The sequence below is a fragment of the Heptranchias perlo genome, chromosome 8 (assembly GCF_035084215.1).
Source record: "Heptranchias perlo isolate sHepPer1 chromosome 8, sHepPer1.hap1, whole genome shotgun sequence".
Taxonomy (NCBI): Eukaryota; Metazoa; Chordata; class Chondrichthyes; order Hexanchiformes; family Hexanchidae; genus Heptranchias; species Heptranchias perlo.
Window position 1 is genome coordinate 619,110 of NC_090332.1, and position 24,083 is coordinate 643,192.

A 24,083-nucleotide genomic window follows, 5' to 3' on the forward strand; every position below is an offset into this window, starting at 1 on the left:
ATCTCTCACTGTGATTGACAGTGTGGGGGAGTGGTTTATCTCACTCTGTGATTGACAGTGTGGGGGAGGGGTTTATCTCACTCTGTGATTGACAGTGTGGGGGAGGGGTTTATCTCACTTTGTGATTGACAGTGTGGGGGAGGGGTTTATCTCACTTTGTGATTGACAGTGTGGGGGAGGGGTTTATCTCACTCTGTGATTGACAGTGTGGGGGTGGGGTTTATCCCTCACTCTGTGATTGACAGTGTGGGGGAGGGGTTTATCTCACTTTGTGATTGACAGTGTGGGGGAGGGGTTTATCTCTCACTCTGTGATTGACAGTGTGGGGGAGGGGTTTATCTCACTCTGTGATTTGCAGTGTGGGGGAGGGGTTTATCTCTCACTCTGTGATTGACAGTGTGGGGGAGGGGTTTATCTCACTGTGATTTGCAGTGTGGGGGAGGGGTTTATCTCTCACTCTGTGATTGACAGTGTGGGGGAGGGGTTTATCTCACTCTGTGATTTGCAGTGTGGGGGAGGGGTTTATCTCTCACTCTGTGATTGACAGTGTGGGGGAGGGGTTTATCTCACTGTGATTTGCAGTGTGGGGGAGGGGTTTATCTCACTCTGTGATTGACAGTGTGGGGGAGGGGTTTATCCCTCACTCTGTGATTGACAGTGTGGGGGAGGGGTTTATCTCACTGTGATTGACAGTGTGGGGGAGGGGTTTATCCCTCACTCTGTGATTGACAGTGTGGGGGAGGGGTTTATCTCACTCTGCGATTGACAGTGTGGGGGAGGGGTTTATCTCTCACTCTGTGATTGACAGTGTGGGGGAGGGGTTTATCTCTCACTGTGATTGACAGTGTGGGGGAGGGGTTTATCTCTCACTGTGATTGACAGTTTGGGGGAGGGGTTTATCCCTCACTCTGTGATTGACAGTGTGGGGAGGGGTTTATCTCACTCTGTGATTGACAGTGTGGGGGAGGGGTTTATCCCTCACTCTGTGATTGACAGTGTGGGGGAGGGGTTTATCTCACTCTGTGATTGACAGTATGGGGAGGGGTTTATTCCTCACTCTGTGATTGACAGTGTGGGGGAGGGGTTTATCTCTCACTCTGTGATTGACAGTGTGGGGGAGGGGTTTATCTCACTCTGTGATTGACAGTATGGGGGAGGGGTTTATCTCACTCTGTGATTGACAGTGTGGGGGAGGGGTTTATCCCTCACTCTGTGATTGACAGTATGGGGGAGGGGTTTATCTCACTCTGTGATTGACAGTGTGGGGGAGGGGTTTATCCCTCACTCTGTGATTGACAGTATGGGGGAGGGGTTTATCTCACTCTGTGATTGACAGTGTGGGGGAGGGGTTTATCCCTCACTCTGTGATTGACAGTGTGGGGGAGGGGTTTATCTCACTCTGTGATTGACAGTATGGGGAGGGGTTTATTCCTCACTCTGTGATTGACAGTGTGGGGGAGGGGTTTATCTCTCACTCTGTGATTGACAGTGTGGGGGAGGGGTTTATCTCACTCTGTGATTGACAGTGTGGGGGAGGGGTTTATCTCACTGTGATTGACAGTGTGGGGGAGGGGTTTATCTCACTCTGTGATTGACAGTGTGGGGGAGGGGTTTATCTCACTCTGTGATTGACTGTGTGGGGGAGGGGTTTATCGCTCCCTCTCTGTGATTGACAGTGTGGGGGAGGGGTTTATCCCTCACTCTGTGATTGACAGTGTGGGGGAGGGGTTTATCTTACTCTGTGATTGACAGTGTGGGGGAGGGGTTTATCTCACTCTGTGATTGACAGTGTGGGGGAGGGGTTTATCTCTCACTCTGTGATTGACAGTGTGGGGGAGGGGTTTATCTCACTCTGTGATTGACAGTGTGGGGGAGGGGTTTATCTCACTCTGATTGACAGTGTGGGGGAGGGGTTTATTTCACTCTGTGATTGACAGTGTGGGGGAGGGGTTTATCTCACTCTGTGATTGACAGTGTGGGGGAGGGGTTTATCTCACTCTGTGATTGACAGTGTGGGGGAGGGGTTTATCTCACTCTGTGATTGACTGTGTGGGGGAGGGGTTTATCTCACTCTGTGATTGACAGTGTGGGGGAGGGGTTTATCTCACTCTGTGATTGACAGTGTGGGGGAGGGGTTTATCTCTCACTCTGTGATTGACAGTGTGGGGGAGGGGTTTATCTCTCACTCTGTGATTGACAGTGTGGGGGAGGGGTTTATCTCACTCTGTGATTGACAGTGTGGGGGAGGGGTTTATCTCTCACTCTGTGATTGACAGTGTCGGGGAGGGGTTTATCTCTCACTCTGTGATTGACAGTGTGGGGGAGGGGTTTATCTCACTCTGTGATTGACAGTGTGGGGGAGGGGTTTATCTCTCACTGTGATTGACAGTGTGGGGAGGGGTTTATCTCACTGTGATTGACAGTGTGGGGAGGGGTTTATCTCACTGTGATTGACAGTGTGGGGGAGGGGTTTATCTCACTCTGTGATTGACAGTGTGGGGAGGGGTTTATCTCACTGTGATTGACAGTGTGGGGGAGGGGTTTATCGCTCCCTCTCTGTGATTGACAGTGTGGGGGAGGGGTTTATCTCTCACTCTGTGATTGACAGTGTGGGGGAGGGGTTTATCTCACTCTGTGATTGACAGTGTGGGGGAGGGGTTTATCTCACTCTGTGATTGACAGTGTGGGGGAGGGGTTTATCTCACTCTGTGATTGACAGTGTGGGGGAGGGGTTTATCTCACTCTGTGATTGACAGTGTGGTGGAGGGGTTTATCTCTCACTCTGTGATTGACAGTGTGGGGGAGGGGTTTATCTCTCACTCTGTGATTGACAGTGTGGGGGAGGGGTTTATCCCTCACTCTTTGATTGACAGTGTGGGGGAGGGGTTTATCTCACTCTGATTGACAGTGTGGGGGAGGGGTTTATCTCACTCTGTGATTGACAGTGTGGGGGAGGGGTTTATCTCACTCTGTGATTGACAGTGTGGGGGAGGGGTTTATCTCACTCTGTGATTGACAGTGTGGGGGAGGGGTTTATCTCACTCTGTGATTGACAGTGTGGGGGAGGGGTTTATCTCTCACTTTGTGATTGACAGTGTGGGGGAGGGGTTTATCTCACTCTGTGATTGACAGTGTGGGGGAGGGGTTTATCTCTCACTTTGTGATTGACAGTTTGGGGGAGGGGTTTATCTCTCACTCTGTGATTGACAGTGTGGGGGAGGGGTTTATCTCTCACTTTGTGATTGACAGTGTGGGGGAGGGGTTTATCTCTCACTCTGTGATTGACAGTGTGGGGGAGGGGTTTATCTCACTCTGTGATTGACAGTGTGGGGGAGGGGTTTATCTCACTGTGATTTGCAGTGTGGGGGAGGGGTTTATATCACTCTGTGATTGACAGTGTGGGGGAGGGGTTTATCCCTCACTCTGTGATTGACAGTGTGGGGGAGGGGTTTATCTCACTGTGATTTGCAGTGTGGGGGAGGGGTTTATCTCTCACTGTGATTGACAGTGTGGGGGAGGGGTTTATCCCTCACTCTGTGATTGACAGTGTGGGGGAGGGGTTTATCTCACTCTGTGATTGACAGTGTGGGGGAGGGGTTTATCTCTCACTCTGTGATTGACAGTGTGGGGGAGGGGTTTATCTCTCACTGTGATTGACAGTGTGGGGGAGGGGTTTATCTCTCACTGTGATTGACAGTGTGGGGGAGGGGTTTATCTCTCACTGTGATTGACAGTGTGGGGGAGGGGTTTATCTCACTCTGTGATTGACAGTGTGGGGGAGGGGTTTATCTCTCACTGTGATTGACAGTGTGGGGGAGGGGTTTATCCCTCACTCTGTGATTGACAGTGTTGGGGAGGGGTTTATCTCTCACTCTGTGATTGACAGTGTGGGGGAGGGGTTTATCCCACTCTGTGATTGACAGTGTGGGGGAGGGGTTTATCCCTCACTGTGATTGACAGTGTGGGGGAGGGGTTTATCCCTCACTCTGTGATTGACAGTGTGAGGGAGGGGTTTATCTCTCACTCTGTGATTGACAGTGTTGGGGAGGGGTTTATCTCACTGTGATTTGCAGTGTGGGGGAGGGGTTTATCTCTCACTGTGATTGACAGTGTGGGGGAGGGGTTTATCCCTCACTCTGTGATTGACAGTGTGGGGGAGGGGTTTATCTCACTCTTTGATTGACAGTGTGGGGGAGGGGTTTATCTCTCACTCTGTGATTGACAGTGTGGGGGAGGGGTTTATCTCTCACTGAGATTGACAGTGTGGGGGAGGGGTTTATCTCTCACTGTGATTGACAGTGTGGGGGAGGGGTTTATCCCTCACTCTGTGATTGACAGTGTTGGGGAGGGGTTTATCTCTCACTCTGTGATTGACAGTGTGGGGGAGGGGTTTATCCCACTCTGTGATTGACAGTGTGGGGGAGGGGTTTATCTCTCACTGTGATTGACAGTGTGGGGGAGGGGTTTATCCCTCACTCTGTGATTGACAGTGTGAGGGAGGGGTTTATCTCTCACTCTGTGATTGACAGTGTTGGGGAGGGGTTTATCTCTCACTCTGTGATTGACAGTGTGGGGGAGGGGTTTATCCCTCACTCTGTGATTGACAGTGTGGGGGAGGGGTTTATCTCTCACTCTGTGATTGACAGTGTGGGGGAGGGGTTTATCTCACTCTGTGATTGACAGTATGGGGAGGGGTTTATTCCTCACTCTGTGATTGACAGTGTGGGGGAGGGGTTTATCTCTCACTCTGTGATTGACAGTGTGGGGGAGGGGTTTATCTCTCACTCTGTGATTGACAGTGTGGGGGAGGGGTTTATCTCACTCTGTGATTGACAGTGTGGGGGAGGGGTTTATCTCACTCTGTGATTGACAGTGTGGGGGAGGGGTTTATCTCTCACTCTGTGATTGACAGTGTGGGGGAGGGGTTTATCGCTCCCTCTCTGTGATTGACAGTGTGGGGGAGGGGTTTATCTCACTCTGTGATTGACAGTGTGGGGGTGGGGTTTATCTCTCACTGTGATTGACAGTGTGGGGCAGGGGTTTATCCCTCACTCTGTGATTGACAGTGTGGGGGAGGGGTTTATCTCACTCTGTGATTGACAGTGTGGGGGAGGGGTTTATCTCACTCTGTGATTGACAGTGTGGGGGAGGGGTTTATCTCACTCTGTGATTGACAGTGTGGGGGAGGGGTTTATCTCTCACTCTGTGATTGACAGTGTGGGGGAGGGGTTTATCGCTCCCTCTCTGTGATTGACAGTGTGGGGGAGGGGTTTATCTCTCACTCTGTGATTGACAGTGTGGGGGAGGGGTTTATCTCACTCTGCGATTGACAGTGTGGGGGAGGGGTTTATCGCTCCCTCTCTGTGACTGACAGTGTGGGGGAGGGGTTTATCTCTCACTCTGTGATTGACAGTGTGGGGGAGGGGTTTATCCCATACTCTGTGATTGACAGTGTGGGGGAGGGGTTTATCTCACTCTGTGATTGACAGTGTGGGGGAGGGGTTTTTCGCACCCTCTCTGTGACTGACAGTGTGGGGGAGGGGTTTATCTCTCACTCTGTGACTGACAGTGTGGGGGAGGGGTTTATCTCTCACTCTGTGATTGACAGTGTGGGGGAGGGGTTTATCTCTCACTCTGTGATTGACAGTGTGGGGGAGGGGTTTATCTCACTCTGTGATTGACAGTGTGGGGGAGGGGTTTATCTCTCACTCTGTGATTGACAGTGTGGGGGAGGGGTTTATCCCATACTCTGTGATTGACAGTGTGGGGGAGGGGTTTATCTCACTCTGTGATTGACAGTGTGGGGGAGGGGTTTATCTCTCACTCTGTGATTGACAGTGTAGGGGAGGGGTTTATCCCTCACTCTGTGATTGACAATGTGGGGGAGGGGTTTATCTCACTCTGTGATGGACAGTGTGGGGGAGGGGTTTATCTCTCACTCTGTGATTGACAGTGTGGGGGAGGGGTTTATCTCACTCTGTGATGGACAGTGTGGGGGAGGGGTTTATCTCTCACTGTGATTGACAGTGTGGGGGAGGGGTTTATCTCACTCTGTGATGGACAGTGTGGGGGAGGGGTTTATCTCTCACTCTGTGATTGACAGTGTGGGGGAGGGGTTTATCTCACTCTGTGATTGACAGTGTGGGGGAGGGGTTTATCCCTCACTCTGTGATTGACAGTGTGGGGGAGGGGTTTATCCCTCACTCTGTGATTGACAGTGTGGGGGAGGGGTTTATCTCTCACTGTGATTGACAGTGTGGGGGAGGGGTTTATCTCACTCTGTGATTGACAGTATGGGGGAGGGGTTTATCTCACTCTGTGATTGACAGTGTAGGGGAGGGGTTTATCCCTCACTCTGTGATTGACAGTGTGGGGGAGGGGTTTATCGCACTCTGTGATGGACAGTGTGGGGGAGGGGTTTATCTCTCACTGTGATTGACAGTGTGGGGGAGGGGTTTATCTCACTCTGTGATGGACAGTGTGGGGGAGGGGTTTATCTCTCACTCTGTGATTGACAGTGTGGGGGAGGGGTTTATCTCTCTCTGTGATTGACAGTGTGGGGGAGGGGTTTATTTCTCACTGTGATTGACAGTGTGGGGGAGGGGTTTATCGCTCCCTCTCTGTGATTGACAGTGTGGGGGAGGGGTTTATCTCACTCTGTGATTGACAGTGTGGGGGAGGGGTTTATCCCTCACTCTGTGATTGACAGTGTGGGGGAGGGGTTTATCTCTCACTCTGTGATTGACAGTGTGGGGGAGGGGTTTATCTCTCACTCTGTGATTGACAGTGTGGGGGAGGGGTTTATCTCTCACTCTGTGATTGACAGTGTGGGGGAGGGGTTTATCTCTCACTCTGTGATTGACAGTGTGGGGGAGGGGTTTATCCCTCACTCTGTGATTGACAGTGTGGGGGTGGGGTTTATCTCTCACTCTGTGATTGACAGTGTGGGGGAGGGGTTTATCGCTCACTCTCTGTGATTGACAGTGTGGGGGAGGGGTTTATCTCACTCTGTGATTGACAGTGTGGGGGAGGGGTTTATCTCACTCTGTGATTGACAGTGTGGGGGAGGGGTTTATCTCACTCTGTGATTGACTGTGTGGGGGAGGGGTTTATCTCTCACTCTGTGATTGACAGTGTGGGGGAGGGGTTTATCTCACTCTGTGATTGACAGTGTGGGGGAGGGGTTTATCTCTCACTCTGTGATTGACAGTGTGGGGGAGGGGTTTATCTCACTCTGTGATTGACAGTGTGGGGGAGGGGTTTATCTCTCACTCTGTGATTGACAGTGTGGGGGAGGGGTTTATCTCACTCTGCGATTGACAGTGTGGGGGAGGGGTTTATCTCACTCTGTGATTGACAGTGTGGGGGAGGGGTTTATCTCTCACTCTGTGATTGACAGTGTGGGGGAGGGGTTTATCTCACTCTGTGATTGACAGTGTGGGGGAGGGGTTTATCGCTCCCTCTCTGTGATTGACAGTGTGGGGGAGGGGTTTATCTCTCACTCTGTGATTGACAGTGTGGGGGAGGGGTTTATCTCACTCTGCGATTGACAGTGTGGGGGAGGGGTTTATCGCTCCCTCTCTGTGACTGACAGTGTGGGGGAGGGGTTTATCTCTCACTCTGTGATTGACAGTGTGGGGGAGGGGTTTATCCCATACTCTGTGATTGACAGTGTGGGGGAGGGGTTTATCTCACTCTGTGATTGATAGTGTGGGGGAGGGGTTTTTCGCACCCTCTCTGTGACTGACAGTGTGGGGGAGGGGTTTATCTCTCACTCTGTGACTGACAGTGTGGGGGAGGGGTTTATCTCTCACTCTGTGATTGACAGTGTGGGGGAGGGGTTTATCTCTCACTCTGTGATTGACAGTGTGGGGGAGGGGTTTATCTCACTCTGTGATTGACAGTGTGGGGGAGGGGTTTATCTCTCACTCTGTGATTGACAGTGTGGGGGAGGGGTTTATCCCATACTCTGTGATTGACAGTGTGGGGGAGGGGTTTATCTCACTCTGTGATTGACAGTGTGGGGGAGGGGTTTATCTCTCACTCTGTGATTGACAGTGTAGGGGAGGGGTTTATCCCTCACTCTGTGATTGACAGTGTAGGGGAGGGGTTTATCTCTCACTGTGATTGACAGTGTGGGGGAGGGGTTTATCTCACTCTGTGATTGACAGTATGGGGGAGGGGTTTATCTCACTCTGTGATTGACAGTGTAGGGGAGGGGTTTATCCCTCACTCTGTGATTGACAGTGTGGGTGAGGGGTTTATCGCACTCTGTGATGGACAGTGTGGGGGAGGGGTTTATCTCTCACTGTGATTGACAGTGTGGGGGAGGGGTTTATCTCACTCTGTGATGGACAGTGTGGGGGAGGGGTTTATCTCTCACTCTGTGATTGACAGTGTGGGGGAGGGGTTTATCTCTCTCTGTGATTGACAGTGTGGGGGAGGGGTTTATTTCTCACTGTGATTGACAGTGTGGGTGAGGGGTTTATCGCTCCCTCTCTGTGATTGACAGTGTGGGGGAGGGGTTTATCTCACTCTGTGATTGACAGTGTGGGGGAGGGGTTTATCCCTCACTCTGTGATTGACAGTGTGAGGGAGGGGTTTATCTCTCACTCTGTGATTGACAGTGTGGGGGAGGGGTTTATCTCTCACTCTGTGATTGACAGTGTGGGGGAGGGGTTTATCTCTCACTCTGTGATTGACAGTGTGGGGGAGGGGTTTATCCCTCACTCTGTGATTGACAGTGTGGGGGAGGGGTTTATCTCTCACTCTGTGATTGACAGTGTGGGGGAGGGGTTTATCCCTCACTCTGTGATTGACAGTGTGGGGGAGGGGTTTATCCCTCACTCTGTGATTGACAGTGTGGGGGAGGGGTTTATCTCACTCTGTGATTGACAGTGTGGGGGAGGGGTTTATCTCTCACTCTGTGATTGACAGTGTGGGGGAGGGGTTTATCGCTCCCTCTCTGTGATTGACAGTGTGGGGGAGGGGTTTATCTCTCACTCTGTGATTGACAGTGTGGGGGAGGGGTTTATCTCACTCTGCGATTGACAGTGTGGGGGAGGGGTTTATCGCTCCCTCTCTGTGACTGACAGTGTGGGGGAGGGGTTTATCTCTCACTCTGTGATTGACAGTGTGGGGGAGGGGTTTATCCCATACTCTGTGATTGACAGTGTGGGGGAGGGGTTTATCTCACTCTGTGATTGATAGTGTGGGGGAGGGGTTTTTCGCACCCTCTCTGTGACTGACAGTGTGGGGGAGGGGTTTATCTCTCACTCTGTGACTGACAGTGTGGGGGAGGGGTTTATCTCTCACTCTGTGATTGACAGTGTGGGGGAGGGGTTTATCTCACTCTGTGATTGACAGTGTGGGGGAGGGGTTTATCTCTCACTCTGTGATTGACAGTGTGGGGGAGGGGTTTATCTCACTCTGCGATTGACAGTGTGGGGGAGGGGTTTATCTCACTCTGTGATTGACAGTGTGGGGGAGGGGTTTATCTCTCACTCTGTGATTGACAGTGTGGGGGAGGGGTTTATCTCACTCTGTGATTGACAGTGTGGGGGAGGGGTTTATATCTCACTCTGTGATTGACAGTGTGGGGGAGGGGTTTATCTCACTCTGCGATTGACAGTGTGGGGGAGGGGTTTATCTCACTCTGTGATTGACAGTGTGGGGGAGGGGTTTATCTCTCACTCTGTGATTGACAGTGTGGGGGAGGGGTTTATCTCACTCTGTGATTGACAGTGTGGGGGAGGGGTTTATATCTCACTCTGTGATTGACAGTGTGGGGGAGGGGTTTATCTCACTGTGATTGACAGTGTGGGGGAGGGGTTTATCTCACTGTGATTGACAGTGTGGGGGAGGGGTTTATCTCTCACTCTGTGATTGACAGTGTGGGGGAGGGGTTTATCTCTCACTCTGTGATTGAGAGTGTGGGGGAGGGGTTTATCTCACTCTGTGATTGACAGTGTGGGGGAGGGGTTTATCTCTCACTCTGTGATTGACAGTGTGGGGGAGGGGTTTATCTCACTCTGTGATTGACAGTGTGGGGGAGGGGTTTATCTCTCACTCTGTGATTGACAGTGTGGGGGAGGGGTTTATCCCACTCTGCGATTGACAGTGTGGGGGAGGGGTTTATCGCTCCCTCTCTGTGATTGACAGTGTGGGGGAGGGGTTTATCTCACTCTGTGACTGACAGTGTGGGGGAGGGGTTTATTGCTCCCTCTCTGTGATTGACAGTGTGGGGGAGGGGTTTATCTCACTCTGTGATTGACAGTGTGGGGGAGGGGTTTATCTCTCACTCTGTGATTGACAGTGTGGGGGAGGGGTTTATCTCACTCTGTGATTGACAGTGTGGGGGAGGGGTTTATCTCTCACTCTGTGATTGACAGTGTGGGGGAGGGGTTTATCCCTCACTCTGTGATTGACAGTGTGGGGGAGGGGTTTATCTCACTCTGCGATTGACAGTGTGGGGGAGGGGTTTATCTCACTCTGTGATTGACAGTGTGGGGGAGGGGTTTATCTCACTCTGTGATTGACAGTGTGGGGGAGGGGTTTATCTCTCACTCTGTGATTGACAGTGTGGGGGAGGGGTTTATCCCTCACTCTGTGATTGACAGTGTGGGGGAGGGGTTTATCTCTCACTCTGTGATTGACAGTGTGGGGGAGGGGTTTATCTCACTCTGTGATGGACAGTGTGGGGGAGGGGATTATCTCTCACTGTGATTGACAGTGTGGGGGAGGGGTTTATCTCACTCTGTGATGGACAGTGTGGGGGAGGGGTTTATCTCTCACTCTGTGATTGACAGTGTGGGGGAGGGGTTTATCTCACTCTGTGATTGACAGTGTGGGGGAGGGGTTTATCTCTCACTGTGATTGACAGTGTGGGGGAGGGGTTTATCGCTCCCTCTCTGTGATTGACAGTGTGGGGGAGGGGTTTATCTCACTCTGTGATTGACAGTGTGGGGGAGGGGTTTATCCCTCACTCTGTGATTGACAGTGTGGGGGAGGGGTTTATCTCACTGTGATTGACAGTGTGGGGGAGGAGTTTATCTCACTCTGTGATTGACAGTGTGGGGGAGGGGTTCAACGCTCCCTCTCTGTGATTGACAGTGTGGGGGTGGGGTTTATCTCTCACTCTGTGATTGACAGTGTGGGGGAGGGGTTTATCTCACTCTGTGATTGACAGTGTGGGGGAGGGGTTTATCTCACTCTGTGATTGACAGTGTGGGGGAGGGGTTTATCTCACTCTGTGATTGACTGTGTGGGGGAGGGGTTTATCTCACTCTGTGATTGACAGTGTGGGGGAGGGGTTTATCTCACTCTGATTGACAGTGTGGGGGAGGGGTTTATCTCACTCTGCGATTGACAGTGTGGGGGAGGGGTTTATCTCACTGTGATTGACAGTGTGGGGGAGGGGTTTATCTCACTGTGATTGACAGTGTGGGGGAGGGGTTTATCTCACTCTGTGATTGACAGTGTGGGGGAGGGGTTTATCCCTCACTCTGTGATTGACAGTGTGGGGGAGGGGTTTATCTCACTGTGATTGACAGTGTGGGGGAGGGGTTTATCTCTCACTCTGTGATTGACAGTGTGGGGGAGGGGTTTATCTCACTGTGATTGACAGTGTGGGGGAGGGGTTTATCTCTCACTCTGTGATTGACAGTGTGGGGGAGGGGTTTATCTCACTCTGTGATTGACAGTGTGGGGGAGGGGTTTATCTCTCACTCTGTGATTGACAGTGTGGGGGAGGGGTTTATCTCACTCTGTGATTGACAGTGTGGGGGAGGGGTTTATCTCTCACTCTGTGATTGACAGTGTGGGGGAGGGGTTTATCCCATACTCTGTGATTTACAGTGTGGGGGAGGGGTTTATCTCTCACTCTGTGATTTACAGTGTGGGGGAGGGGTTTATCTCACTCTGTGATTGACAGTGTGGGGGAGGGGTTTATCCCATACTCTGTGATTGACAGTGTGGGGGAGGAGTTTATCTCACTCTGTGATTGACAGTGTGGGGGAGGGGTTTATCTCACTGTGATTGACAGTGTGGGGGAGGGGTTTATCTCACTCTGTGATTGACAGTGTGGGGGAGGGGTTTATCTCTCACTCTGTGATTGACAGTGTGGGGGAGCTGTTTGTCGCTGATTCGGATTGTGGGTCGTCTGTCCACTTGTCACTGGATTTCGATGCTTCTCCTACCTGAAGCTGTCATACAGCCCATACTTGTGCCTGTAATCCCAATCCTCCAGGTCAATGCGCAGGGAATAGTCCCCTTGGCTCGTGATGTCATGGATGTGATCATTGCCCAACCAGAACTCCCTAGAAAGTTCTCCAAATCCCTCTTTATATTCCTTCCAGCCTCTGTTGAAGTCTGTGGAGCCATCTATCCTCTGCTGGACCATGGTCCAGCCTCCTCCTGTGGTGGAGACAAGAAGATTTAATTATAAACACAACCAGGAAAATATTCCAGAAACTCTCAGTCAATCTATGAACCTGGACAGAGTAGATTTGAGCCAATACTGCACCTCTGAAGGCCCAGAGAGGGGGCTGATTCCAGGTAAGAAAGAAAAAAAGACTTGCATTTATATAGCATCTTTCACAACCTCAGGATGACCCAAAGCGCTTTACAGCCAATGAAGTACTTTTGAAGTGTAGTCACTGTTGTGATGTACCTCCAGCTTTGACGCCCTTGTCCCCATTAAAACCATTCTCTCTCACCCTGATTGTTCCCGCTGGTACGGCCCTCATCTTTGGTCCCTTCAGTTCATCGCCGCAGACTTGAACGTTTATGGCGGACAACTGGTTTAGCCATTCATAGCCAGATCTGGGTCTATCGGGTCCTGCTCTCCTCTGCAAAAAGTGCTCATTACTCCAGGATCATCCTGGAATGCAAAGATAATCCCCGGCTTCTTTTCTCCACGACAAACCCCTCTCCCCTGCCCCCTCCACCCTCACCTCCAACAACAAGTGCGAGGAGCTCATGGATTTCTTTGTCACTAAGATTGAGACCATCCGTTCAGCTGCCTCTGCTGCTTCCCTCCCTTCCCCTGGCCCACCAAGCCAAACTTCCTCTATGGTTCCCCCCTGCCCTCACCCTGAACTCGCTCCTTTCTCTAGTTTCTCTCCTATCTCCCCTCATGCCCTCTCCAAGCTCATCTTGACCATGAGACCCACCTCCTGCTCCCTCAATCTTATTCCCACCAAACTGCTGACCACCCAACTTCCCTTCCTAATCAGACCCATTAGAGCTGTGTGGGTGTATGAGGGAAGTCAGAAGTGTATATAATAATCCCTTTAATGAACTCCCAGTGCTCGGGCTCCACAATAGGAAGAGATGGGTCCATTCTGCAGCGTCTGACGGGGGAATGAGAAGTCGGTGAGTGCCAGCTCATGGAGGTCCATCTCCGGGGAGGCTCCTCACTGTACTGCCCACACAATCACTCCGTCCATGACTAAAACACATCCTTCAGGAGTCAGGACGGCAGGCTTCCGACAGCAGACCATAAATAGCAACCGTACATTTTCTAAATGTACATCTAATTTGCTGCATATGTGTTGGTCAAGCAGAAACACAAGTTCCCATCACTGACCTTTCACTGACCCTCGACTTTCCCAATTCCACATAGTCATTTTTAAGAAAGAACTTGCATTTACATAGCAGCTTTCACAACCTCAGGATGACCCAAAGCGCTTCACAGCCAATTAAGTACTTTTGAAATGTAGTCACTGTTGCAATGTAGGAAATGTGGCAGCCAATTTGCACAGAGCAAGGTCCCACAAACAGCAATGTGTTAATGACCAGATAATCTGTCTTAGTGATAACAGTTGAGGAATAAATATTGATCAGGGCACTGGGGAGAACTCCCCTGCTCATCTTTGAATAGCGGCATGAGATCTTTTACATCCACCTACTTCTACCTCCGTAACATCGCCCGTCTCTGCCCCGTCTCACCTTATCTGCTGCTGAAACCCTCATCCATGCCTCCGGACTCAACTATTCCAATGCTCTCCTGGCCGGGCTCCCATCTTCCATCCTCCATAAACTTAAGATCATCCAAAACTCTGCTGCCCGTATCCTGACCTGCAACAAGTCCCGTTCTCCCATCACCCCTGTGCTCGCTGACCTACATTGGCTCCCGGTCCGGGAACGCCTCAATTTTAAAATTTTCATTGTTGTTTTCAAATCCCTCCATTACCTCGCCCCTCCCTATCTCTGAAGCCTCCTCCAGCTCTACAACCCTCCGAGATCTCTGCTATCCTTCAATTCTGGCCTCTTGCACATCCCCGATTTTAATCACTGCACCATTGGCGGCCGTGCCATTAGCTGCCTGGGCCCTAAGCTCTGGAATTCCCTCCCTAAACCTCTCCGCCTCTCTCTCCTCTTTTAAGACGCTCCTTAAAACCTACCTCTTTGACCAAGGTTTTGGTCACCTGTCCCAATGTCTCCTGATGTGGCTCGTGTCAAATTTTGATTGATAACCCTCCTGTGAAGCACCTTGGGACGTTTTACGACGTTAAAGGCGCTATATAAATGCGAGTAGTTGTAGTTGTAGTTGTTGTTGTTGTTGTTATTAACACAGCCAATTTGCACACAGCAAGATCCCACAAACAGCAATGAGATGATGACCAGATAATCTGTTGGTTTAATTTTAATTAATGTTTTTAATTTTTTTAATGATGTTGTTTGATGGATAAATATTGGCCAGGATACCGGGGAGAACTCCCCTGCTCTTCTTCGAAATAGTGCCATGGGGTCTTTTACATCCACCAGAGAGGGCAAAGTGGGCCTCGGTTTAGCCTCTCCTCCGACATTTGGCAGATTCTATAATGGGTGGTCTGCTCCGCCAGATTTCCACCCATGTTGTGAAGATGAAAATTTACCCCACAAGGTTGACTAGGCTTCCAAAGTCCAATAGTGGAAATGGGGACCACCCAGGGGTTCAGTTCCAGAGCATGGGCTGGACCCCGAAGTTTGAGGCAATGTTGTTGACGTTTTGTTCCCCTTACAGAGGGGTCCAAGGTGGTACACTCCTTTTCTTTCTGGGGTGGGGGGGGTCACTCTGTGGTTTAATGTGAATGAGGGGAGCTCCCCTTGACCTTGCAACCTTTTGCGGGGTCACTATTAGAGGGCTCTTCCCGAGGATGTCTTGCCCGTGTAGGCCCTGATGGTGCTCACTACAAGGCTACCCCAGGGTTACAGTAACACAGCCTGAGGCCCCCCCGAGAGGAGCCCTCTCCCTACCTGCAGTGTCCATGTCGCAGTAGACCCTGGTGGGCACTCCCCCGATGGAGGGGATGATGGTGTAGATTCCGTTGCCACGAACCCCGTTATAGTAGATGGATGCACAATCGATGGGGCAGTTCCGTATGTATTGTAGATCTGGGAGAGGCAAGAAAGACGGATGGGTGAGAACATCTGGTGGGAGGAGGGGGTCACCAACACCAGAGGCTCAGGCCCGAGACTCTGAAACCTGAGTACAAACCCACCGGGATCTGGGCTTTCCGGTCACATTTATCATCTGCCCCCTCTCCCCCCACCCTCTGCTCAGCCCCTCCCCTCCCTCTGCTCAGCTTCTCCCCCCTCCCTCTGCTCAGCCCCTCCCCCACCCTCTGCTCAGCCCCTCCCCCACCCTCTGCTCAGCCCCTCCCCCTCCTTCTGCTCAGCCCCTCCCCCACCCTCTGCTCAGCCCCTCCCCCACCCTCTGCTCAGCCCCTCCCCCTCCCTCTCCCTCTGCTCAGCCCCTCCCCTCCCTCTGCTCAGCCCCTCCCCCTCCCTCTGCTCAGCCCCTCCCCCTCCCTCTGCTCAGCCCCTCCCCCTCCCTCTGCTCAGCCCCTCCCCCTCCCTCTGCTCAGCCCCTCCCCCTCCCTCTGCTCAGCCCCTCCCCCTCCCTCTGCTCAGCCCCTCCCCTCCCTCTGCTCAGCCCCTCCCCCTCCCTCTGCCCCCTCCCCCACCCTCTGCTCAGCCCCTCCCCTCCCTCTGCACAGACCCTGCCCTCCCTCTGCTCAGCCCCTCCCCCTCCCTCTGCCCCCTCCCCCACCCTCTGCTCAGCCCCTCCCCCTCCCTCTGCCCCCTCCCCCACCCTCTGCTCAGCCCCTCCCCCTCACTCTGCTCAGCCCCTCCCCTCCCTCTGTTCAGCCCCTCCCCCACACTCTGCTCAGCCCCTCCCCCACACTCTGCTCAGCCCCTCCCCTCCCTCTGCTCAGCCCCTCCCCTCCCTTTGCTCAGCCCCTCCCCTCCCTCTGCTCAGCCCCTCCCCCACCCTCTGCTCAGCCCCTCCCCTCACTCTGCTCAGCCCCTCCCCCTCCCTCTGCTCAGCCCCTCCCCCTCCCCCACCCTCAGTTCAGCCTACAAGAGCACCACCCGGCATGGGACTGAGCTCCACGGAACAGGTGAACACCGCCCAATGTGGGACTGAGCCCCACAGTTAGGGAGGGGAAAGTCAGCCAGGATTCTTGCTCCTGATCGCTGTCCAGTGCCACCTGTTGGATTCCAGATGAGGACAGGATCAGGCTCAGTTGTGATGCCCTCCATGGTCAAATATCCAGCCCACACTCATTGTCTGGGCTGACACATGAAGAATGAACTTTGTGGAGTGGGGGTACCTGGGATACCTGGGGCCTGTCCCCTAACGAGAGGCCACTCCTTCAGTGGGTGGGGAGTATTGGATAATAGCCCAGAAATTGCTCTGAGCAGTGAAATAATGGTGCTCGCCACTCCTTAGATTTGAATTCACCCACTAAGTTACTGCGTCAACTTACTTCAAATGCGAGCTCAAAAAACTGCAGCGTTTCCCAGGCTGTGTGAGCGGGGAAAGGATCTCTCTGTCCCCTCCAGTAATCAGCTTGAAGCAAGCCAGACTGTGAGAACCAGGAAGTGAATTTCATTCACAAACTGTGCAGAGTAAGAACTAGGAAGTGTCAGATAAGATTAGTAAATGTACTATAAAATCAGATAGAAAAAGCAAAATAAAGAGAGGGTAAGATCAAAATCGGGAGTAATGAGATGTTACATTTTAAAAAGTTAATTTTCAGTGCCAGAGAGGTTGTTTGGCAGTCATTAATACTTACGACGCCATTAGAAGTTAGTTTGGACTTGATATAACACAGCGTACCTTCTTTCTGGTGAGAATAGTTAGTTTCCAGCTGGGCAGGAGAGTAAGTTGGCGCTGGTCCATTGATTCCAACCTGCGATATCCCTTTAACATGAAGCTTTCAGATCAACGGGGAATCAGGAAAAGCAAGTTCGGGATTTCCACGTTTGATTGCACATGTGTGGTCGCCGGAACTTGCTCTTCGATTTGCCCATTAATAACGGTGAGCCCTGTTAGCCCAATAAGTGTCAGGAGAGAGGAAGAGTAAACGAGGAGGTACCTGAGTGTTGGGGCTGCTCGAGCAGAGGGTGGAGGAGTGAGCAGTTGCTGTTCCTCTGAGCCTTGTCCAGTAGTGTCGACAGGCTGTGTACTTGTGTCTGCATGTCGTAGATGAGGGAGGCATGGATGTGCAGCAGGGTGTTGGTCTCACTGTATCGCTGCTCCACCTGCTGTACCCGGCCCTCCAGGGCCGACACTTTCTGACCCTGTTCCCCCAGCTGGAAAATATCACAACCAATCCGTTAGACAATTCAGGGAGAGGCCACTGGTACAACAGTCAGCATAGGTACCCCCTGCCCCATCATTACCACCTGCCCCATCATTACCCCCTGCCCCATCATTACCACCTGCCCCATCATTACCCCCTGCCCCATCATTACCACCTGCCCCATCATTACCCCCTGCCCCATCATTACTCCCTGGCCCATCATTACCACATGCCCCATCATTACCCCATGCCCAATCATTACCCCCTGCCCCATCATTACCCCCTGCCCCATCATTACCCCCTGACCCAGTAACGCACAGTGTGTAATTATATAATATATATACAGGAGTGTTACACCCAGTAACACACGGTGTGTTATTATATAATATATTTACAGGAGTGTTACACCCAGTAACACACGGTGTGTTATTATATAATATATTTACAGGAGTGTATTACCCAGTAACACACGGTGTGTAATTATATAATATATATACAGGAGTGTTATACCCAGTAACACACGGTGTGTTATTATAAAATATATACAGGAGTGTTATACCCAGTAACACACGGTGTGTAATTATATAATATATTTACAGGAGTGTTATACCCAGTAACACACGGTGTGTTATTATACAATATATACAGGAGCGTTATACCCAGTAACACACGGTGTGTTATTATATAATATATATACAGGAGTGTTATACCCAGTAACACACGGTGTGGTATTATATAATATATTTATAGGAGTGTTATACCCGGTAACACACGGTGTGTTATTATATAATATATATACAGGAGTGTTATACCCAGTAATGCACGGTGTGTAATTATATAATATATACAGGAGTGTTATACCCAGTAACACACGGTGTGTTATTATATAATATATATACAGGAGTGTTATACCCGGTAACACACGGTGTGTTATTATATAATATATATACAGGAGTGTTATACCCAGTAACACACGGTGTTGTATTATATAATATATACAGGAGTGTTATACCCAGTAACACACGGTGTGTTATTATATAATATATATACAGGAGTGTTGTACCCAGTAACACACGGTGTGTTATTATATAATATATACAGGAGCATTATACCCAGTAACGCACGGTGTGTAATTATATAATATATATACAGGAGTGTTATACCCAGTAACACACGGTGTGGTATTGTATAATATATATACAGGAGTGTTATACCCGGTAACACACGGTGTGGTATTGTATAATATATATACAGGAGTGTTATACCCGGTAACACACGGTGTGTTATTATATAATATATATACAGGAGTGTTATACCCAGTAACACACGGTGTGTTATTATATAATATATACAGGGGCATTATACCCAGTAACACACGGTGTGTTATTATATAATATATATACAGGAGTGTTATACCCAGTAACACACGGTGTGTTATTATATAATATATACAGGAGTGTTATACCCAGTAACACACGGTGTGTAATTATATAATATATATACAGGAGCGTTATACCCAGTAACACACGGTGTGTTATTATATAATATATTTACAGGAGTGTTATACCCAGTAACACATGGTGTGGTATTGTATAATATATATACAGGAGTGTTATACCCAGTAACGCACAGTGTGTAATTATACAATATATACAGGAGTGTTATACCCAGTAACACACGGTGTGTTATTATATAATATATATACAGGAGTGTTATACCCAGTAACACACGGTGTGTAATTATATAATATATATACAGGAGCGTTATACCCAGTAACACACGGTGTGTTATTATATAATATATTTACAGGAGTGTTATACCCAGTAACACACGGTGTGTAATTATATAATATATATACAGGAGTGTTATACCCAGTAACACACGGTGTGTTATTGTATAATATATACAGGAGTGTTATACCCAGTAACACACGGTGTGTTATTGTATAATATATACAGGAGTGTTATACCCAGTAACACACGGTATGTTATTGTATAATATATACAGGAGTGTTATACCCAGTAACACAGTGTGTTATTATATAATATATATACAGGAGTGTTATACCCAGTAACACACGGTATGTTATTGTATAATATATACAGGAGCATTATACCCAGTAACACATGGTGTGTTATTATATAATATATACAGGAGCATTATACCCAGTAACACACGGTGTGTTATTGTATAATATACACTGTTGCCCTCCTTTTACAGAGGGGGACTTCAGAAATCGAATGTGTGTTGGTTAGATATTAGGCTCGGTGATGGGTGTGCCAGGGTGCGGGTGTTGCTGTTCAGTTGTGTGGGGAATTTATTGTGTGGGGTATATTTCTTAATGCTAAAGTGATCAAGGGATATGGGGAAAAAGTGGGAACAGGGAACTGAGTTAGACGATCAGCCATGATCATTTTGAATGGCGGTGCAGGCCCGAAGGGCCAAATGGCCTACTCTTGCTCCTATTTTCTATGTTTCTATGTTTCTATGGAAGCAGCCTCCGCCTGCCCTTTACAAGGCCAGTGATGTAGGATGAGGTGGGTACCCCAGTGCCGGGAGTTCTTCAGAGGGATGCGGCCTTTGATTGGTGGCGGGACGTGTGATTACAAGTTTCGTTTGGTGGCGTTGGGCAAATTCCGGGATTTACACCAGGAGATGACCGCCCCTCACCCTCCCCTTGGTTTTGAGCCCTGAAGTCTCAGCGTCAGGACCCTTCTGTAAGCGGAGATGTTTGTAATGCTCGCCTTTGCTCTCTCTGGTTTCATTGTCCGGTGACCCAAGCTCACCTGCAGCTCCAGAACTTTGATGCGATGTTGATGGTTTCTCAGTTCCTCTTGTAGCTGGGACATCATCTCCTTCACCCCCACGACCTGCCACTTCCTGTCTTCATTCTCCTGCAGCCAGTAGGACACCTGCTCTGAACATCTGAACATGTCGGGACACTGCTGGCCCTCCAGCTGAGGCAAGGTGGCGATGAGCCTGCACCTCCTGTTTGGTAAAGCCTGGTTACTGTACTGTCCACACTGGGGCAGGCCTCTCCTTACCTGACGGTGCCTCTCGCTCTCATTGTGGGGCTCACCTGACATTACCCAGACCCAGGAACTCCAAAGTACGGCCCACAGGCAGTTTCCTGCTATATCCCCACTGTACCTCATCCCTGTGGGTGTACAGGCTGGAAGCAGGGGCTGGGAGCGGGGGCTGGGGGTGGGGGGCAGAGTCTTCCTGACTCTGAGTCGCAGGAAGGTGCAGACTGATGGGATTCCGTCTGTTCTCAGCCTCTCTCCAGCTTCGTGATGCATTTTGTTTTGTTTTGAGAAGTCATTGAGTGGAGGTGGAGCCATCTCCTTCAGTCATTGTCTTCTCCCCCTTCAGCTCTCTCGCATTCTGTTCAAGGACGCGCTGCCTTTGTGGCTCCTCTTGTCAGTCCTCATCTTGAACAGTGCAAGGAACTGAAAGAAAAACAGCAGGTGAATCAGACAAAAGATCCGCAGCCCCCAGCTCTGGAGGAACCCACTCACCCCCCTGAAAACATAAAGGATCTGCAAACAATGGGGCCTAGAGATTCAACTGCACTGCGCCCGTTTCTCGGACGCTAACCAATATGGCGGGCAGAAAGCACACGCTCATTACGTGCAGGAAGTGCATCGCCCACAATATTGGTAAAGGCCAAAAAATCGGCGTGCAGTGCCCACACCTGAAACAGCTATTAGTCCCTTTGCCCATATGGAAATAAGGGGCCTGATGCTTGTTTGAGGCCCCCACTGCAAGATTGGTTTACCTTGAGGCAGCTGGTGCCAGCTGCACTCAGGAAAACCTGGTCTACATTGAGGCCTAAAAGGAGGTCCTTAAAAAGGCAGCTGCAGACCGCAACCAACAAGGTAAGTGTTTAAAATATACTTTACATTAATGTGGAGACAGGAGGAACATTAGTGATCCTGCCATGGTAGGATATGAACTCATGTTCTCTGGATTATTAGTCCAGTAACATAACCACGGTACCACTGTACTTGCCCAACTCCCATGGGTCAGGCTGACCCTCATGGCATCTACTGAAGCAGTAACAGCTGACACTCCAGACGTCACCAATGTCCTTACTACCTCCTCATGGCCACTTGATCAGAATGGTCACCAGTGATACCTTCCGCCGATTTACCTTATCAAAACCCCTCATAATGCTGAACCCCTTGATCAGATCTTCCCTTCACCTTCTCTGTTCTGATAAAAAGAAACCCAGTTTCTCGAATCTCTCCTCTGAACTAAATTTTAAAGACCTCTATCAGGTCTCCTCTTAATCTTCTTGTTTCCAAAGAAAAGAGTCCCAGCCTGTTCAGTCTTTCCTGATAGTTGCATCCTCTCAATTCTGGTAACATCACTGAAAATCTTTTCTGCACTTTCTCCATTGCTTTAGTATAGTTTTTGTAATATGGAGACCAGAACTGCATACAGTAACTCCAAGTGTAAATCTAACATTCCCTCACTGCTTTGTATTCCATTCCTCCAGAAATGAACTCCAGTGCTTTGCACTCTTTATGGCCTTATCAACTTGTGTTGCTACTTTTAGTGATTTATGTATCTGTATTCCCAGATCTCTTTGCTCCTCTGTCCTATTTAGTTCTGACCTTGCAAAGAATAAGTGGCCTCCTTATTCCTCCTACAAAATGAATCACTTCACAATTCGCTATATTGAATCTCATTTGTCATTTATCTGCCCACTCTACAAATCAGTTTCTGTCTTCCCGTATTTTGATGCAATCCTTCATATTATTAGCTATACTCCCCAATTTGGTATCATCTGCTAATTTCTACACCATATATAAAATACTGGTTAGGCCACAGCTTGAGTACTGTGTACAGTTCTGGTCACCACATTACAAGAAGGATGTAATTGCATTAGAAAGGGTACAGAGGAGATTTTCAAGGATGTTGCCAGGACTGGAGAATTTTAGCTATGAGGAAAGATTGGATAGGCTGGGGTTGTTCTCTTAGGAACAGAGGAGGCTGAGGGGTGATTTAATTGAGGTGTATAAAATTATGAGGGGCCTAAATAGAGTGGATAGGGAGGACCTATTTCCCTTAGCAGAGAGGTCAATAACCAGGGGGCATAGATTTAAAGTGATTGGTAGAAGGATTAGAGGGGAGCTGAGGAAATGTTTTTTCACCCAGAAGATGGTGGGCGTCTGGAATTCACTGCCTGAAAGGTGGTAGAGGCAGAAACCCTCAACTCATTTAAGAAGTACCTGGATGTGCACCTGAAGTGCCGTAACCTACAAGGCTACGGACCAAGTGCTGGAAAGTGGGATTAAGCTGGGTGGCTCATTTTTGTTTGGTGCGGACACGATGGGCTGAATGGCCTCCTTCTGTGCCGTAAATTTTCTATGATTCTATACTTCCAATTTAAAAAAATTAATTCTTGGGATATGGGCATCGCTGACAAGGCCGAAATTTATTGCCCATCCCTAGTTGCTCTTGAGAATGTGGTGGTTGGCCTTCTTCTTGAACCTCTGCAGTCTGTGTGGTGAAGGTTCTCTCGCAGTGCTGTTAAGTAGGGAGTTCCAGGATTTTGACCCAGCGATGATTAAGGAACGGCGATATATTTCCAAGCCAGGATGGTGTGTGACTTGGAGAGGAGCTTGATGGTGATGGTGCTACCATGAACCTGCTGCCCTTGTCCTTCTAGGTGTTGGAAGTGCTTTGGGGTGTCAGGAGGTGAGCCAATTGCTGCAGAATACCCAGCCTCTGACCTGCTCTAGTACCTACGGCATTTATGTGGCTGATCCAATTCAGTTTCCATGTCCAAATCATTTATGTATACAGTGAACAACAGTGGTACCAGCATGGATCCTTGCGGGACACCACTTCCATCTTTCTGCCAGCCTGAGAGACTTCCCCTAACTCCTACCCTCTGGTTTCTGATTTGGAACCATAGAAATAGAACCATAGAAAAGATACAGCACAGAAGGGGGCCATTTGGCCCATCGTGTCCACGCCAGCTCGAAGAACAACCAGGTGCCCATTCTAATCCCACCTTCCAGCACCCGGTCCGTAGCCCTGCAGCTTACAGCACTTTAGGTGCAGGTCCAGGTACTTTTTAAAAGAGTTGAGGGTCTCTGCCTCTACCACCAATTCGGGCAGCGAATTCCATACACCCACCACCCTCTGGGTAAAAAAGTTTTTCCTCATGTCCCCTCTAATCCTTCCACCAATCTCTTCTCGGAGCTGCAATTTTCAAGCCCTGGCAACATTCTTGTAAATCTTCTCTGCACTTTCTCCAGAGCAATTACGTCCTTCCTGTAATGTGGTGACCAGAACTGCTCACAATACTCCAGCTGTGGCTTTACCAGCGTTTTATACAGTTCCATCATTACATCCCTGCTTTTGTATTCTATACCTCGGCTAATAACGGAGAGCATTCCGTATGCCTTCTTCACAACCTTATCTACCTGTACTGCCACCTTCAGGGACCTGTGCACATGCACTCCAAGGTCTCTCACTTCCTCTACCCCTCTC

At 49.9% G+C, this 24,083-nt stretch overlaps 1 protein-coding gene across 1 annotated transcript in view; it reads right to left on the reverse strand.

The window, feature by feature from the left end:
- Positions 1 to 20,662, reverse strand: part of LOC137324285 (fibrinogen-like protein 1) — a 66,100-nt gene extending 45,438 nt beyond the window's left edge. The window contains exons 1-4 of the mRNA XM_067988426.1: positions 20,363 to 20,662; positions 17,370 to 17,586; positions 15,241 to 15,378; positions 12,198 to 12,414 (exon numbers count right to left, since the gene is read on the reverse strand). Coding sequence (XP_067844527.1) covers positions 12,198 to 12,414; positions 15,241 to 15,378; positions 17,370 to 17,586; positions 20,363 to 20,662 — 872 coding nt within the window. The remainder of the gene's footprint in view (positions 1 to 12,197; positions 12,415 to 15,240; positions 15,379 to 17,369; positions 17,587 to 20,362) is intronic.
- Between the last annotated feature and the right edge of the window lie 3,421 nt (positions 20,663 to 24,083).